At 42.7% G+C, this 15,004-nt stretch overlaps 1 protein-coding gene across 1 annotated transcript in view; it reads right to left on the reverse strand.

Annotated features, from left to right (window-relative positions):
- Positions 1-1,723: 1,723 nt before the first annotated feature.
- Positions 1,724-15,004, reverse strand: part of kirrel1 (kirre like nephrin family adhesion molecule 1) — a 171,910-nt gene continuing 158,629 nt past the window's right edge. The window contains exons 12-16 of the mRNA XM_012953202.3: positions 7,933-8,131; positions 7,280-7,387; positions 6,977-7,116; positions 6,105-6,179; positions 1,724-4,943 (exon numbers count right to left, since the gene is read on the reverse strand). Coding sequence (XP_012808656.1) covers positions 4,473-4,943; positions 6,105-6,179; positions 6,977-7,116; positions 7,280-7,387; positions 7,933-8,131 — 993 coding nt within the window. The 3' untranslated portion in view covers positions 1,724-4,472. The remainder of the gene's footprint in view (positions 4,944-6,104; positions 6,180-6,976; positions 7,117-7,279; positions 7,388-7,932; positions 8,132-15,004) is intronic.

Raw genomic sequence — 15,004 nt, forward strand, 5'->3', positions numbered from 1 at the left:
CACGACGCATTTTGTTCTGGCAATTTTTGCTGAAGTTTCGCAAAACAAATCGTAGATGGCGAAATGCGGAAATTTGCTGCGAATCCATCCCAAAAAAATTCAAAATGCAAACTATTTTATCATTCAAATTTCTGAGATTTATTTTTGAAATTTTGTTTTTTAGGGCTTGAGTTTCAAGTTTTCTTTACAAATAAGTTTTCGGGGTTTTTTAAATTTGAAAAAACTCAGTGATCCATTGTGGGTCATTTATCAACACCGGGCAAATTTGCCCATGGGCAGTAACCCATGGCAACCAATCAAACTGTTGTATTCATTGTTCTACCTCCAGCTGGCTGAAAAAAGCTAATTGCTAATTGGTTGCTATTGGTTACTGCCCACGGGCGAATTTGCCCAGTGTTAATAAATGAGCCCCATTGACTTTAATGCTTAAAGCTGCATTCATTGGTTATATATCTTGCTGGAGTCTTGGGGCAATGGACATTGGGGGTAAATTGTGTTCATTTTCTGTAGAACACATGTCATTTATGATCACTTTTACTATCTTTTTATCTCCAATGGACTGACAAAAAGGCAGCTTGGTAGATCAGTGTTACTGCAATTATAAGGCTACACTAAACCTCTAAAGAACCGTTCTATAAAATGTTTTTAAAGATATAATCACCATAAAAACTAAAACATTACCATTTTCTTAAAACTTGAGTTGCTGTTGGATGGGGGTTATATATTCTAATAGTATTCCATTAAATAATAGCGTACAGAAAACTAAAAAAATAAATAATCCACCAGTCATTAGTTGGCCCATTAGCGGATATTTCAAACAATTATTATTTTTGACTATTCCAACTATTATTGACCATCGAAAGGGAAATATCTTTGGCAATAGGCGAATCATTGATAAATAATTATGTATTGTCGTTGTGGCCGGAAACCTTTGGCAAACATAAACAACTTAAATAACTACCTCCACTGTTTTGGAAAATTGTAGATAATTACTTCTCCACGATGAACATCACATCCCCCCATTCAAAACATCCATGTCAGACTATGTGGCTCTAATAGTAATAACCAGTGCTATGTCTGTTATACCCCTCCCTTAAATAATTGTGTTTTAAAATGTAAAATCCCCTAACAAATAAAGCTTGAATGATAAGGCACGTGAATTAGGACAAACATTGAAGGGATTACTATGTAGAGACAAACCAGATCACAGGGAATTTTTAGAATTACTTTTTGCAACCCCATCAAAATATTAAATATATTGGAAAGTACTGGTTTATTCATATGTGTATACTATATGGGGTTGTCACATTAATTGAAAATACAGAGATAAAGAATGTTTATATCTGCGGGGACAATCAAAGAGAGGGGTTGCTAGGTAGAATTTAAAAGTGATAAAAAGCAGTTGACTTGATATAATTGGCCAACCTCAAGTAACCCAAATATTCAGGATATAAACGTGTGTTTCCATTATCTTCAAGCTAAGTCCTATCATTAATATTTTTGACTTTGTACAATGTTGTGCGCCTCGGTGGCCACCACCACAACATAGACATGTCCCCTATAATGTCCAACAGTGATCTCTACTAACTTCAAAAGCAATATCTCTCATTCTCTTCTAGTTACTGTTTGGTATCAACTAAAATACATGTAGATTGTCTAGTTTCCACTGCTCACTTGCATTCCAGAGCGGCATTAATATCATATTTTACATTTTTTTTTTGGTAATAACATTTTTTGGTGGGTTGCTTTGCACCCCGCTGAATGACTAGCAAGTCATTGAACTGCATCAACCCTCCCAGTTCACAGAAGGCGGAAATTTACAAAAGAACTAAATTAAACCCAACGGAAACAGAACAAATTGGCACTGTCTCTAATAATTGGAGAAATTTTGTAAGGGCCATCTTGGCTCCAAACACTATGGGGCGTTCGTTCTAACGCTCCAAGTGTATTTTCCATACGTTGCGCGACTTTTTGTACTTGCAACAAAAATTTGTGCGACAAAGTCATATTGTCGCGCTGAGTACGAAAGTTTCCGATTCATTCAAGCTTCGTTATCGTGACTTTCCTTGGGCCGGGTTGGAGCTGCAGAGTCCTATGGGAGGCTTCCACAATCATGCACAGAAGGATCAAAGTCGGAAAGGTTTTCTCACTGTTTACAATCGTTCGGTATGAAAATTTCGGATCGCCAATATGATATTATTGTGACTAATACGATTTTTTCGTGATATTTGCGATCTTCAGAAATGATCGTATCCAATCCGAATTTTTCCCATTCACGATTCGAACTCGGAATCGGCCCCTATGCATTAGGTGTTCTACCGTCAGGTTGGACTATTGCTATGGGAAGGTACCTTCACATTCTACATCAACATACATCTGAAAAAATTCTATATATAGGCTATATGTATGCTTTCGTAGCTTGCCTCGGTTTTCATTGCTATTATTCCATTTCAGGTTTGACTAAATTCTCCTAATATGCTGCCACTGAGATGAAAAAAAAAAAATATATATATATAAATATTTTACATTTAGAGAAATTATGCAGAGATTATGCTCTCATTTTTCCTCCAATCACTTTATGCAAAAGCCTGTATTTAAGGCTTTGCTTCATGATTTCATTAATCAAAGACCAGAGTTTGCGATGTTAAGCACATATGTGTGAATAAGCTTAGGTAGTGATATTGTTACACACGGACGTCCGTACTTTACTGGTGCTGTTACCCAAAATATAAGTGAGATAGATAAGAATCTATGTAACGATAATGACCAATGTTTTTAAGGCCCTGACCAATCTTTTTGTACTGGTTTTCTTGCAGTGTAGGAGAAATTAGTGCAGATAAGAAGATATCTGAAATAATTTAAAATACCCATGGGTATTAAGGACCATTCTTGATTTTGGGTTTATTCCTTGGGTGCTTAACCAGTGGTTGTAAAATCTAGCAGCACATTAGGCCTTTTAGCCATACGGTACTGAAGGTACGTAGTCTTCATTTACAACAAACCTATTTCTCTTAGAGTATCTGTTTTTTTAAACTTCAAACTGCGAAACGCGTAGTTCCCAATTTCTATTTAAAGCCCCATTGTGCAAAATACTCGGAGTAAAAGGTTAAAAGATAATTATTTGGATTGAGAATTCCATGTTATTATGTACATATCTACCATAAAAACTGCTATAGGACTGACTTCCAACAAGTGTTGTTAGGCGTGATTGCAATTTATAGCCAAGTCCCGTGTATCGCTTGTTAAAAATTCTAATATGTAGTGCTGCACACCTGCAAAATCAATTCAGTATAGTGGGTACTCACTACAGGGGTCCCCTGTGAGATCCCCCCCAAAAATCCAAAACATAAGACACAAACTTTATTTTAGATATCAAAAAACCCAACGCGTTTCGATCCCCATTCAAAAGGAGGGGGGTCTTCGTCAGGGGCAAATATAAAATTATTTTTTTTAATATAAACATATATTTTCTGCCTGCTTTTTATATGTGCCCCTGACGAAAACCCTCCCTCCTTTTGAATGGGGGTCGAAACGCGTTGGGTTTTTTGATATGTAAAATAGAGTTTGTAATTTTTATATCATTTGGATATGCCCTGCTCTGCTGTGTATCGCTTGTGTCTTAGAGCATAGACCATAAGACTAGTTATAGGACCTAACATCTGTGTAGTTGCTGAAGTGTATGGAATACCATCTTATGCAACTTGCACCAGTAGAAAAAAGGATCAAGCATGAGTGGAAAAGGGGTCACTAATTAAGCAACTTAAATGTCCGACTTTGATGAACGTCCAACTCCTTAGAGTTGTTTTTTAAGCAGGCAATACTCAGAATAGCTTCCGAGTTTTGTGAAGTCTACTCTACAGCAAAAGAGTGACCAAAACCATACATGGCATGCATGTTACATTGAGATATATCCCCTCTACTTTCCATCCCTTCCAGCAGCTGGAATGTGTGTGTGGTTGATTATCAGACAAACAAACAAGAAACTAAAACAACAATAACGGCTTGGTGTCAAAATAAAAGCGCAACCATTGTGGCAATTGATGAGAGTGTTAAAAAGCAGGAATGTGCCCAAGGAAGGAGTGTCTGCAGGGACTTATTCAAAAGTGGTGATGGAGTCAAAAGCTTCACCAGTACCTAGTTGGCTCTTAGTCATACCAGTTGCCATGCTCCAGATGGCAAAATCAGTGGTATTGAAGGAATGATCAGGTGCTAAAAGGCCAGCCTTTTGTTTGGCATCTTCTTCCATGTCAAAGCCACAAGGCTCTGCCTGGTTGGGCTACTTCGGCTGGTTTTAGGGGACTTCTGAGGTCAAGACATAAGGGTCCCTGAGTATCAGGTGACATTGTGAGAGGGCACTGCTCTTCCTGGAGTCCCCTCCTGTCTTATGGTGACATTCCAGAGAGGACTCACTTGTAAGCAATGTTCTCCTCTCTGCTATTCCCCTTTATGCCCACCAGCATTTTAGTCCATCCTCAGACATGTGTCTGCATTCGCTGTTGAAATCTTTGTCCATAATCGGAATGTTGGGAAGTGTATGAAAAGCGTGTGGCACCTGTGTACTTCCCTACTGGGTCATAAGTATCATATGGTCCCCGATCCATACCTGTGGTGGTTGGCTGTGTATAGCCAAGGCGGAATGTGGGATACCCAGAGCTAGAGGGGAACCCATGCGTCCCAAACTTTTCATAGTTATCATATGACAGTTGACTGGTAGTATCTGTTGTGGCAGGAGTTACTGTAGTAGTTGGGTCTGTACTATAGTCTGAAGCAGGGGCCCGACTGAAAGAGTTGAGTTGGGCGTAACCACTGGAATGAGAGAGGCGGGAAGATGGCCGTCCATCAAATCTCGTTGCGCCTGTAGTACGGTAATCTTGGTACAGCACCGTCCTTGAATTTGGCCTGTCATCGTGGGCTCGAACATTGTAGTAACCATTGGTCGGATCCTACGGGAGAAAAGGAGATTAGTCACTTTCGCGTAGTGGTGACTTTCCAGCAAGTGGCGTCAGCATTAAAGAAGAGGAAACAAGCAGGTAGGCTGGTTGACTATGAACAAAATAAAACTGATTAATGGATCTTACCTTCCATCCATTAATTGAGAAATATATTACATAGTCATCAGCATGTCTGCACAAGGTGTGTGTAATTACAGGGTGAAGCAAAAGCCACTATACAGTTGCATACATTTATTAAAACATTTAAATAAAATAAACTCTTTTCAACTACAGACATATGTTAAAACATATCTTTCTGTTTTCCTTCCACATAGAATCTGCTTATCGCAAAGAATTACACGGGGATTTACAAAGCTATGAAGGAAATTGCATAGCTTTATATTGTTGTCGATTGTTACAACTGTCTGTGTTGCATAAAATCGAGGAAAGTTTATCGTATCCAGGTATTTTGCAGCAGTGTCTATGGGGAATGTCAAGTGCTCTAAAGAAGAATCCATAGAAGACAGAGGAGCATGTAGACAGTTCCAAGCTTCTTAAGTCATCAGTCCAACAACTGAGTAAAGTCACATGAAAGAGGTGTATACCGAAGCAATGCACCGTCCAGCTGGAAGTAAAGTTCACTGACTGAAGACAGTACAGTTCCCAATGTGTCCAGATAGCTCTGATATGTTAAGAGTTCCACCAGAAGAGTCCAAGGAATCATGCACAGTCCATAGAGCTGAAATGAAGTCCCACCATAACCAACTACATGATGCAATAACTAGAGAATGTCCCTTCTGTGATGGAGGAATGCAATGGTTGTAACACGTAAAAAGTATGCAACTGTATGTCAATGTTTGCTTCACTCTGTATACACAGCATACAGAGAAAGAGAGAGAGGCATTAAATTGACATGGAAATTCATCATGTAAATCGTACATCACGTCACACAAATATTATACATCACATCATGGTCTTTCATGCAAGACAGTGCTTTCATGCTTATACAAGGAGTATAAGTAAAACCAATGATAACCTTTAAAAGTCCCTTGACTAATGTCAACCCACACTGCCATGGCTACACTGAGCTGTGTCTGGTATAGAAACACTAGAGATTTTGTAAATCTGAAATAAGGCAAACTCTCATCGGTGTGAAACATATGGGTGCCGCACCTTCAACTCATACTCTTCTCTGTCGATGGTGTCACAGCGAAGGTCCTGCTTCAGGTCAACGTCATCTTTAAAGGACTACAAAGGAAGAGGACATAAAGCTTTTTTTAAGGAAAACATGAAAATTAACTCAGATTTACTTTGTCGGACTAAGCAAGAACCCTTGGCCGCATTCAGCCAAGGAAATTCAAATCATTCTCTCAATAGTTATTTTTCTACAAACCCTTCATACGAAGCTGCTGAGACTGAATAAAGGCACAGGTCCATCAAGTTGAACCCTTTGGTCTGTCAGGGTAGCATTTGGCACCATTTCTGGGCTTGGCTCTGGGTTCAAGGCTAATGGCTCATCTGTCTGCTGGGCTAATACTTTCCATAGCCACGTCTCCTACACTCCTTCTCTCAGTTACATGTTATATTTACTGTCTGCCTACACCGACTGACTGACCATGGCAACCAAACACACCCCTTCCTTAACTAGGTACTTGGTCACACTAAGGACTTCAGGCGGGTTGACTTAAATGATTTATAAGGGGTCAGACTGGTATTGTAGCAGCCCCGACTGTCCAGCAGTTATTGTTGAACTACAACCTGCACAACCCAGGAGCAGACAAAATCCATAGCTTGGACAATCCCACTTTTATATAAATAATGGGGACCTGACAGTTTGTATGGCTCCCCAAAACTAGTGTATCAGTTGCTCATTCCATACATTGCCATTGCCTGGGATGTGCATGTATATGAGGCAATAAAGAATTAAGTTTCTTTCTCATTTTGGGGCAGGTTATAAGTGACCCACTGTGTAAAACTGACTGATTAGGTGAAGAAAAATGGGGCCCCCCCTCCACGATGCGTAAACTGGAATTGTCTTGTCTTACTGAATAGATTGCCTTCATGACGCGTGTTGCTGTGGAAACACTGGAGGTGTCCTCCTCCCTGTCAGAGTGTAAGGTCAGTGGCTCCCGGTTCACCGTCTCCACTTTGATATCAAGCTTTCTCAAAGTGACGTCCTTACGACCTGAAATTTAAAAACAAAAACTTTGAATTGAGTGGTCTGGCCAAGCACATTTCACACTGCACAAGGTTTACACACAAACATATTATATAAGGCTACTAGATATGGTGCAAACTTTGCACCTGTAATTAAATAGAGACCCTTTTTGGGTGGGTCGAGTACTTACTCCCTTTACGACGTCTATAGAGAAAGAAGATGAAGAAGCCAAAGAAGATAATGACTAGTATCCCTGCACCAATAGTCGCTCCAGCTATGATTCCCACCGGGACCACCTCTGCCAAAAAAAAACCACATAATATGAGAATCATTGGTTTAATGGTTTATTGTTTATACTCGTCTCCATATCATATTTTTACACCGTTATATGCTACATCTACACCAACACAATGCATATACTGAGCACAACTGGAACGGAATTTTCTGTTAAGGCAATCAAAAAGTTTCTTGCAATAATAACTACTTTTTCAGGTGGTGCAGTAATGATACGTGTTACTGTTGCCATCTTGTCCTACATGCAGTTTTGTTGGTTCCCTACCAACAAAACTGCATGTAGGACAAGATAGCTACAGTAACAATACTGCATATTTGAACCTAATTGTCCCTCAGGCTGGACCTTCCAGGAACATCTCAAAGAACAAAAACTATTTCCCCAAGTCTTTTTGGAGCCCCCATTGCTTAAACCTTAGGGAGGATGATCTGTTCTACACATGTAGTGGAAACCAACAAGGTTTTCTGTAATCTTGGGCTGCTGCTTCCATTGGTTACTACCTATGTTTAATAAGATGCTTTCTCCAAAGACATTGCGACTATTGCTCCTACCTCTCTCCAAAAGCTGAATGATTGCCGTCCCCGGGCCAAAGCTGTTCCACGCCGTGCAGTTATAGCGGGTCTGGAAATCACTTTCCATGACATTGTTTATGGTGAGTGTGGACAGGACACCACTGGTTGATGTGGTCCGTTCCACTGTGTACCGCTCGAGGGTTCCAGTCTCTAACACATTTTCTTTCCAGGCCCAGGCCTAAAATTGAAGAATTCATGAAATTACACATTAAAATGGAACCTCTCGTTGCAATGCAAATTTAAAAAAGTCTGTTTTATATGCATTCCCAGAATTATGTTGATTTTGCAGGTGGTAAGGCATGCAACTTAGTTGTATAGTTATGCAGTAGAGAGTATTACAGACTTCATGCTTGCAATATTTCCTATCTTGGTTTATTACTCTATCGACTCCCTTATATCAAAGTCCTCAACCAAGAAACTTTCATACAGATTATTTGGAATATGTGTAAAATATGTCATCATAGAGGTTTAAGAACAGCGTGTAACCCTTAAGTAAAGGTTCTATTAAAAAATAGGGCAATGCCATTTCCCATAAAATAATATACAGTATCTATATATAGATTTTGCCTAATTTGCTATTTCTCTCTAATAAGACAGAATCTTGTAGGTAATAAGCTGTATGGGAAGTTTAAGCAGCTATACCATCTGGTGACCTGAAGCTCCAGCACCTGCTGTATTGCCATGCTCTAAATAATTACTCTAGCTCAAAGGTTCTGGTACATTTGGGTTTTAAGTCCTCCCTTTGAAGTCCAGCATTTGTTTAGCCTACATTTAGCTCAGAGGAATGTTACAGAATATTTAGGATATGATCAAAATACAGAATGCCCAAATCTGAAACCAAATCCAGACCCTAAAGGTGGCCATACACCTTCAGATCCGCTCGATTGACGGGTGGACAATATCGGCAGAATCCAGGCTAATTTGATCGATTCAGCCATGTCCCACATCGGTCGCACGAAAGATCGTTCCAACCCTCCACTGACGTTCAGGGCTGAATCGTGAGATATGGAGGTAGGATTTCTACCTCCTTCTGCCGACTGAGCGATATGGCGCCCAATCAAAATCTTTTAACCCGCCCGATCGGCGAGTCGACTGATATCGCTGACAGCCTTCTGCGATATCGGTCCCCTCGCCAAGTTGCCATACATGCTCCGAATATCGGTGCATGTATGGCCAGCTTTAGTTCCAGAATATACTAGGACAGTAGATATACCCCCTTCTTCGTCCCCAAACTCTTTCCATGGCACTGGCTAATCTGTGCTCATTAGCTAGTCTAGACAATGTTCCTTTGCAAGATGTCGAATATGGAACTGTACCGGACTGTTATAGAAGATAAATATTGGAATCGTCCTAAGGTCACAAGCTGTACAGTATGTGCAGTTACTATCCATTGGAAAAGCCGTGCCAATACCCATATTGTGAAAGAATTAGGTATCAAAGGTGGCACATAAGGCGTTAACCTCAGCACCTCACCCAGAGTCTTGTAGAACTCAGACGGATAAGTAGAACAAACCACAGCAATGGTAGACACCACAATTAATCCTACTCACTTAGCTTCGGTTTATTTTGCGAGTAGTGAAAAATTTATTTCAGCCACGCCGGAGGTTGCTCAGATGATGTGCTCCCTGGGGAACAGGCTGTGAGGCAGCTGTGGAAGCTGCCAAGTTCTGCACTTTAATTAAAGCTAGAAGACATACAGCTTCTGTGAGGGAGAACCGGTCAGGTACCAGAAATACCCATAATCCCCTCCTGTGTTACGACAAATGTCTTTTACACTTCTCAGACGAAATGGGCATATATATTCTCCAGTCTGGAAAGGCATAACCATATCCCATTCTTGTCTGAGCCATAACATAGAAACACAGTCGCACTAAGAGATTGTTGGTGTCGTTGTGTGGTCAAGAAGTCCTTCTTACAAACCAAGTCATCTGCTATTACATGGACCATTACATCTTCGCGAAAAATCCCTCCACTGGTTACTTTATTGAGATATGGCATGTCATAAGTTGGCCATACATGTAAAGATACTAGGGGTCTGATCGTTCTGTATATAGAATGATGAAGACTACTATTATAACAATATCATCATTTGTAGAAAAGATCTTTGTCAGATGGGACATACACGCAAAGGCAACATCATAACTGACAGATCATATAATGGTTTTAGCATAGATGTGGTATGAACAAAGAGATGCAATCAAAATGTTCAACCCTGTCTGATCTCCATTGCGCGATACTAGCTAATCAAGGCCTGGACCAAGGAGGAAGCTGCATTCTGAAAGTCCAATTTGCAGTATCCAAGGGGTTAAGAAAGCTCAAAGCCATATTCAGGCAAAAGATTGAGGCAGGCAGCAAACAACAGGGTCAGAATCAAAGCAGGAACCAGGAGATCAAGTTGAAATAACAATTTAGATGCACCCAGGAACTCGCAGAGTAAAGGTCCCCATACACAGGGCGATTCTACCTGCCGATATCGGCCCTTAGACCGATTCGGCAGCTAATCGGCCCATGTATGGGCACTACGGACGGGCCTGCCCGACCGATATCTGGCCTGAAATCGGACAGATATCGATCGGACAGGTTAAAAAATCTAGTTGGATTGGGGACCGCATCGGCTCATTGATGCGGTCCCCGAACTGACTTTGCCTATACCCGTTGTTATAATTCGATCGTTTGGCCCCAGGGTAGGTGGGGGATATTGGGAGAAGATCCGCTCGCTTGGTGACATCGCCAAGCGAGCATATCTGAAGGTGTATGGCCACCTTAAGACCTATATTCGGGTATTAAGCCCAGGTCTCTGGCGTCTATATATGTTCAATTTTCGCTAGAGTGATGATGTCATGCGGTGCCACACCACGTAGTCGGCATGACATTGCAGTCATGGGCACAGCCATCTTGATTTAGAAGCGGAGCACTTCTGACATACCTCTCCACATTGTTTGCTCAGCACACACTAACAGATTATCCAATGAAACCTTGTATCTGACAATAATATCTGTACATGTATGGCCAGCTTGAATGAGAAACATGGACTGTGGGTCATCATTTCTATTGGCCTAGACTGGTCTGTATGCAGAATAATTTCATGGCTGGGGACTGACCATTACCTTGAAACGTACTGCTATAGTTAAAACTAATTAACTTAAGATATGATAATGGACGTATTCTGAGACTGTTGGTCTCCCTTTTTTATTTTATTTTTTTAATAATATTTAAATAATTTACAGTACCTTTCTCTCCTGGCCAAATTATAAATGCAATCTGGCTTCTTGGGTCAGTGACCCCCATCTTTTAATTATTATCATTTGTCTGTCTGTCTTCCTGTTTGAGATCATTTGCTATTCATCTTTTGCTCCCTGGTTGATTGATGTTTTTGAATTCCAAAGAGGACAAAGGAGAACAGCATTTTACATAATTCTAAAACTTCAAAAGATGCAAGGCTAAATTAAAGCTTAAATTGAATTTCTTTGTCTATAGCTTCCAAACAATTAGATCCAACTCGCCGTCGTATTACTGTAAACACTTGGCTGCTGTAGTAGCATGCAGACCCCTTGAGAATGCTCCTCAATGGAACTTTCGAACCTACTGGTAGATATCCAGTATATATTGGTTGGGGAAGGACAACTTTTTGGCCCCATACTTGAGCCTATAAGCTGTTGGCTCGTTATGTTGGTGCTGTTTGGTTCACTTGGACTTCTTGCTTTCTGTTAGAATTGTTATTACTGCTACTTGTACATAGCATATGTATTATAGCATATTGTGAGTCTAGTGTTGGGGGTTTCCTTAATGGAGAAGGATCTAGGGGTTTTGTAGATAACAAGTTGTCTAATTCCAGGCAGTGTCATTCTGTGGCTACTAAAGCAAATAAAGTGCTGTCTTGTATAAAAAAGGGCATTGACTCAAGGGATGAAACATAATTTTGCCTCTTTATAGGTCCCTGGTAAGGCCTCACCTTGAGTATGGGGGGCAGTTTTGGGCTCCAGTCCTTAAGAAGGATATTAATGAGCTGGAGAGAGTGCAGAGACTGCAACTAAACTGGTAAAGGGGATGGAAGGGTTAAACTATGAGGTTAGACTGTCAGGGTTGGGGTTGTTTTCTCTGGAAAAGAGGCGCTTGCGAGGGGACATGATTACTCTGTACAAGTACATTAGAGGGGATTATAGGCAGATAGGGGGTTTCTTTTATCCCATAAAAACAATCAACGCACCAGAGGCCCCCCCTTTAAATTAGAAGAACGGGGCTTCCATTTGAAGCAGTGTAGGGGGTTCCTCACGGTGAGGGCAGTGAGGGGGTTGGGGAATGCCCTGCCGGGGGATGTTGGGTAGGGGGTTCCTCACGGTGAGGGCAGTGAGGTTGGGGAATGCCCTGCCGGGGGATGTTGGGTAGGGGTTCCTCACGGTGAGGGCAGTGAGGGGGTTGGGGAATGCCCTGCCGGGGGATGTTGGGTAGGGGGTTCCTCACGGTGAGGGCAGTGAGGTTGGGGAATGCCCTGCCGGGGGATGTTGGGTAGGGGTTCCTCACGGTGAGGGCAGTGAGGGGGTTGGGGAATGCCCTGCCGGGGGATGTTGGGTAGGGGGTTCCTCACGGTGAGGGCAGTGAGGGGGTTGGGGAATGCCCTGCCGGGGGATGTTGGGTAGGGGGTTCCTCACGGTGAGGGCAGTGAGGGGGTTGGGGAATGCCCTGCCGGGGGATGTTGGGTAGGGGGTTCCTCACGGTGAGGGCAGTGAGGGGGTTGGGGAATGCCCTGCCGGGGGATGTTGGGTAGGGGGTTCCTCACGGTGAGGGCAGTGAGGGGGTTGGGGAATGCCCTGCCGGGGGATGTTGGGTAGGGGGTTCCTCACGGTGAGGGCAGTGAGGGGGTTGGGGAATGCCCTGCCGGGGGATGTTGGGTAGGGGGTTCCTCACGGTGAGGGCAGTGAGGGGGTTGGGGAATGCCCTGCCGGGGGATGTTGGGTAGGGGGTTCCTCACGGTGAGGGCAGTGAGGAGGTTGGGGAATGCCCTTCCTAGTGATGGGGTAATGGCAGGTTCTGTTAATGCCTATAAGAGGGGCCTGGATGAGTTTTTGAACAAGCAGAATATCCAAGGCTATTGTGATACTAATATCTACAGTTAGTACTAGTGGTTGTATTTATAGTTTATGTATGTGAGTGTATAGATTGGTAGGTGTGGGTTAGGTGTGCTGGGTTTACTTGGAAGGGTTGAACTTGATGGACTCTGGTCTTTTTTCAACCCTATGTGAGTCAACATAAATGTAACTTTTATTTGGCAGTGCATAGCGCCCCCACGCCTCATATTTTCCATGAAACACCTACAGGCTTCCCTTCGTTTACTTAATAAGCACACATTAAGCTCCCACAGCATTACCAGCAGAGGCTGTAGATAGAGGACCCCTTCTTTGTCTGTATCAGTGTAGCCCTGCAGGGTCTGTAGGTGCCCAATGAATTCTCTAACGTAACCTAACACAGGACAGTATGATAATTGCCACTCTCCGCTTGATATTATTATTCCACCCCCCCCCCGGCGTCTCCGAGCAGCTAAGAGCTGCAGTACCGCACGTTCTCCAGGGGCCATTAGAAATTTGCATCTAAAGTAGCTGTCTTTTTATTAAACATGAGCCTCAAAGAATCGGATTCCTCTGCATGGCATTTTCATTAGGAAAGGTGATGGGTATGTTTTATTTCCAGCAATATCAGAACGTTGGAATTTCGTTATGTTCGGGGGGAAAAACATTTTCTTACCCTACGCTAGCCCCATCGATGGCCGCTACTCTCAGCCGCCTGTGTCTTTAATTGCTAGGGGATCCCAGCTCATTTATGCATTTATAATGTTCATAAAATATCTCATCAATGATTCATGGATAAATAGCCAATAGGCATGAAAACAGCTGATGTGATTTTTGAGGCCTTTATTAACTAGACCGGTGTCACAGAGTGAAGACTCATTTATGGTGGAATGTGTAGATCATTGCATTTTTTTTAGAATGCTAAACTCAAGTATATTATTTCTGAACTGTGCTTAGTAGGGGGTAGAGACCTACAGCAGGTCAGGTTTTGGGTAGGAAGTTACCAATTAACCAACTGGGTGGGCAGTCTGCGGGTACCCTGCCAGGGTATCTGGGTAAACTGCGGCTGTTACCTGAAATCGGCCAGATATCAATCGGGCAGGTTAAAAAATCTAGTCGGATCGGGGACCACAATGGCTCGTTGATACGGTCCCCCGAACCGACTTTGCCTATAACCGTCGTTATAATTCGATCGTTTGGCCCCAGGGCCAAACGATCACATTAGCCTGGATTCTCCCGATATCCTTTCCCCTCTTTCTGGCTGATCCACCTCCAAGTGATGTCACTTCTGGTCAATTGTGACGTCACTTCCAGTTTTGCAAGTCCCCAAGTCTGGTAGTAGGTAAACACCAGGTAGGTTAGGGTAGGGGGTATGAGAAGGGGACATAGTGGGGTGGCAGGTGTGGGTCAGCAGGTATGGGTCAGGCACAGGTATGCCCAACCAGACCTGCACAGTATGGGGTAATAAGGTACTATGATAAGTTTTATGATAAAGGTGCCCATACACTGGCCGATTCTAGCTGCCAATATCGGTCCCTCAGACAGATTTGGCAGCTAATCGGCCCGTGTATGGGCACTACCGACAGGTCTGCCCGACCGACATCTGGCCTGAAATCGCCCAGATATCGATCGGGCAGGTTAAAAAATCTAGTCGGATCGGGGACCACATCGGCTCGTTGATGCGGTCCCCGAACCGACTTCGCCTATACCCGTCGTTATAATTCGATCGTTTGGCCCCAGGGCCTGGATTCTCCTGATATCGCCCATCCGTAGGTGGGGGATATCGGGAGAAGATCTGCTTGCTTGGCGACATCGCCAAGCGAGCGGATCTGAAGGTGTATGGCCACCTTAAGTCTCTTTAAAGGCCATGAGCAAGGTCTGTCCCTACTAACCATGTTGCCTCCTTCTTGAATGCAAAACATCATCTTGACTGAGTGGCTTTGGGAAGAGGAGGGTGGGAATTGCAAAAGAAAGAATAAGAAAATCTG

The sequence above is a fragment of the Xenopus tropicalis genome, chromosome 8 (genome assembly GCF_000004195.4).
Source record: "Xenopus tropicalis strain Nigerian chromosome 8, UCB_Xtro_10.0, whole genome shotgun sequence".
Classification (NCBI taxonomy): domain Eukaryota; kingdom Metazoa; phylum Chordata; class Amphibia; order Anura; family Pipidae; genus Xenopus; species Xenopus tropicalis.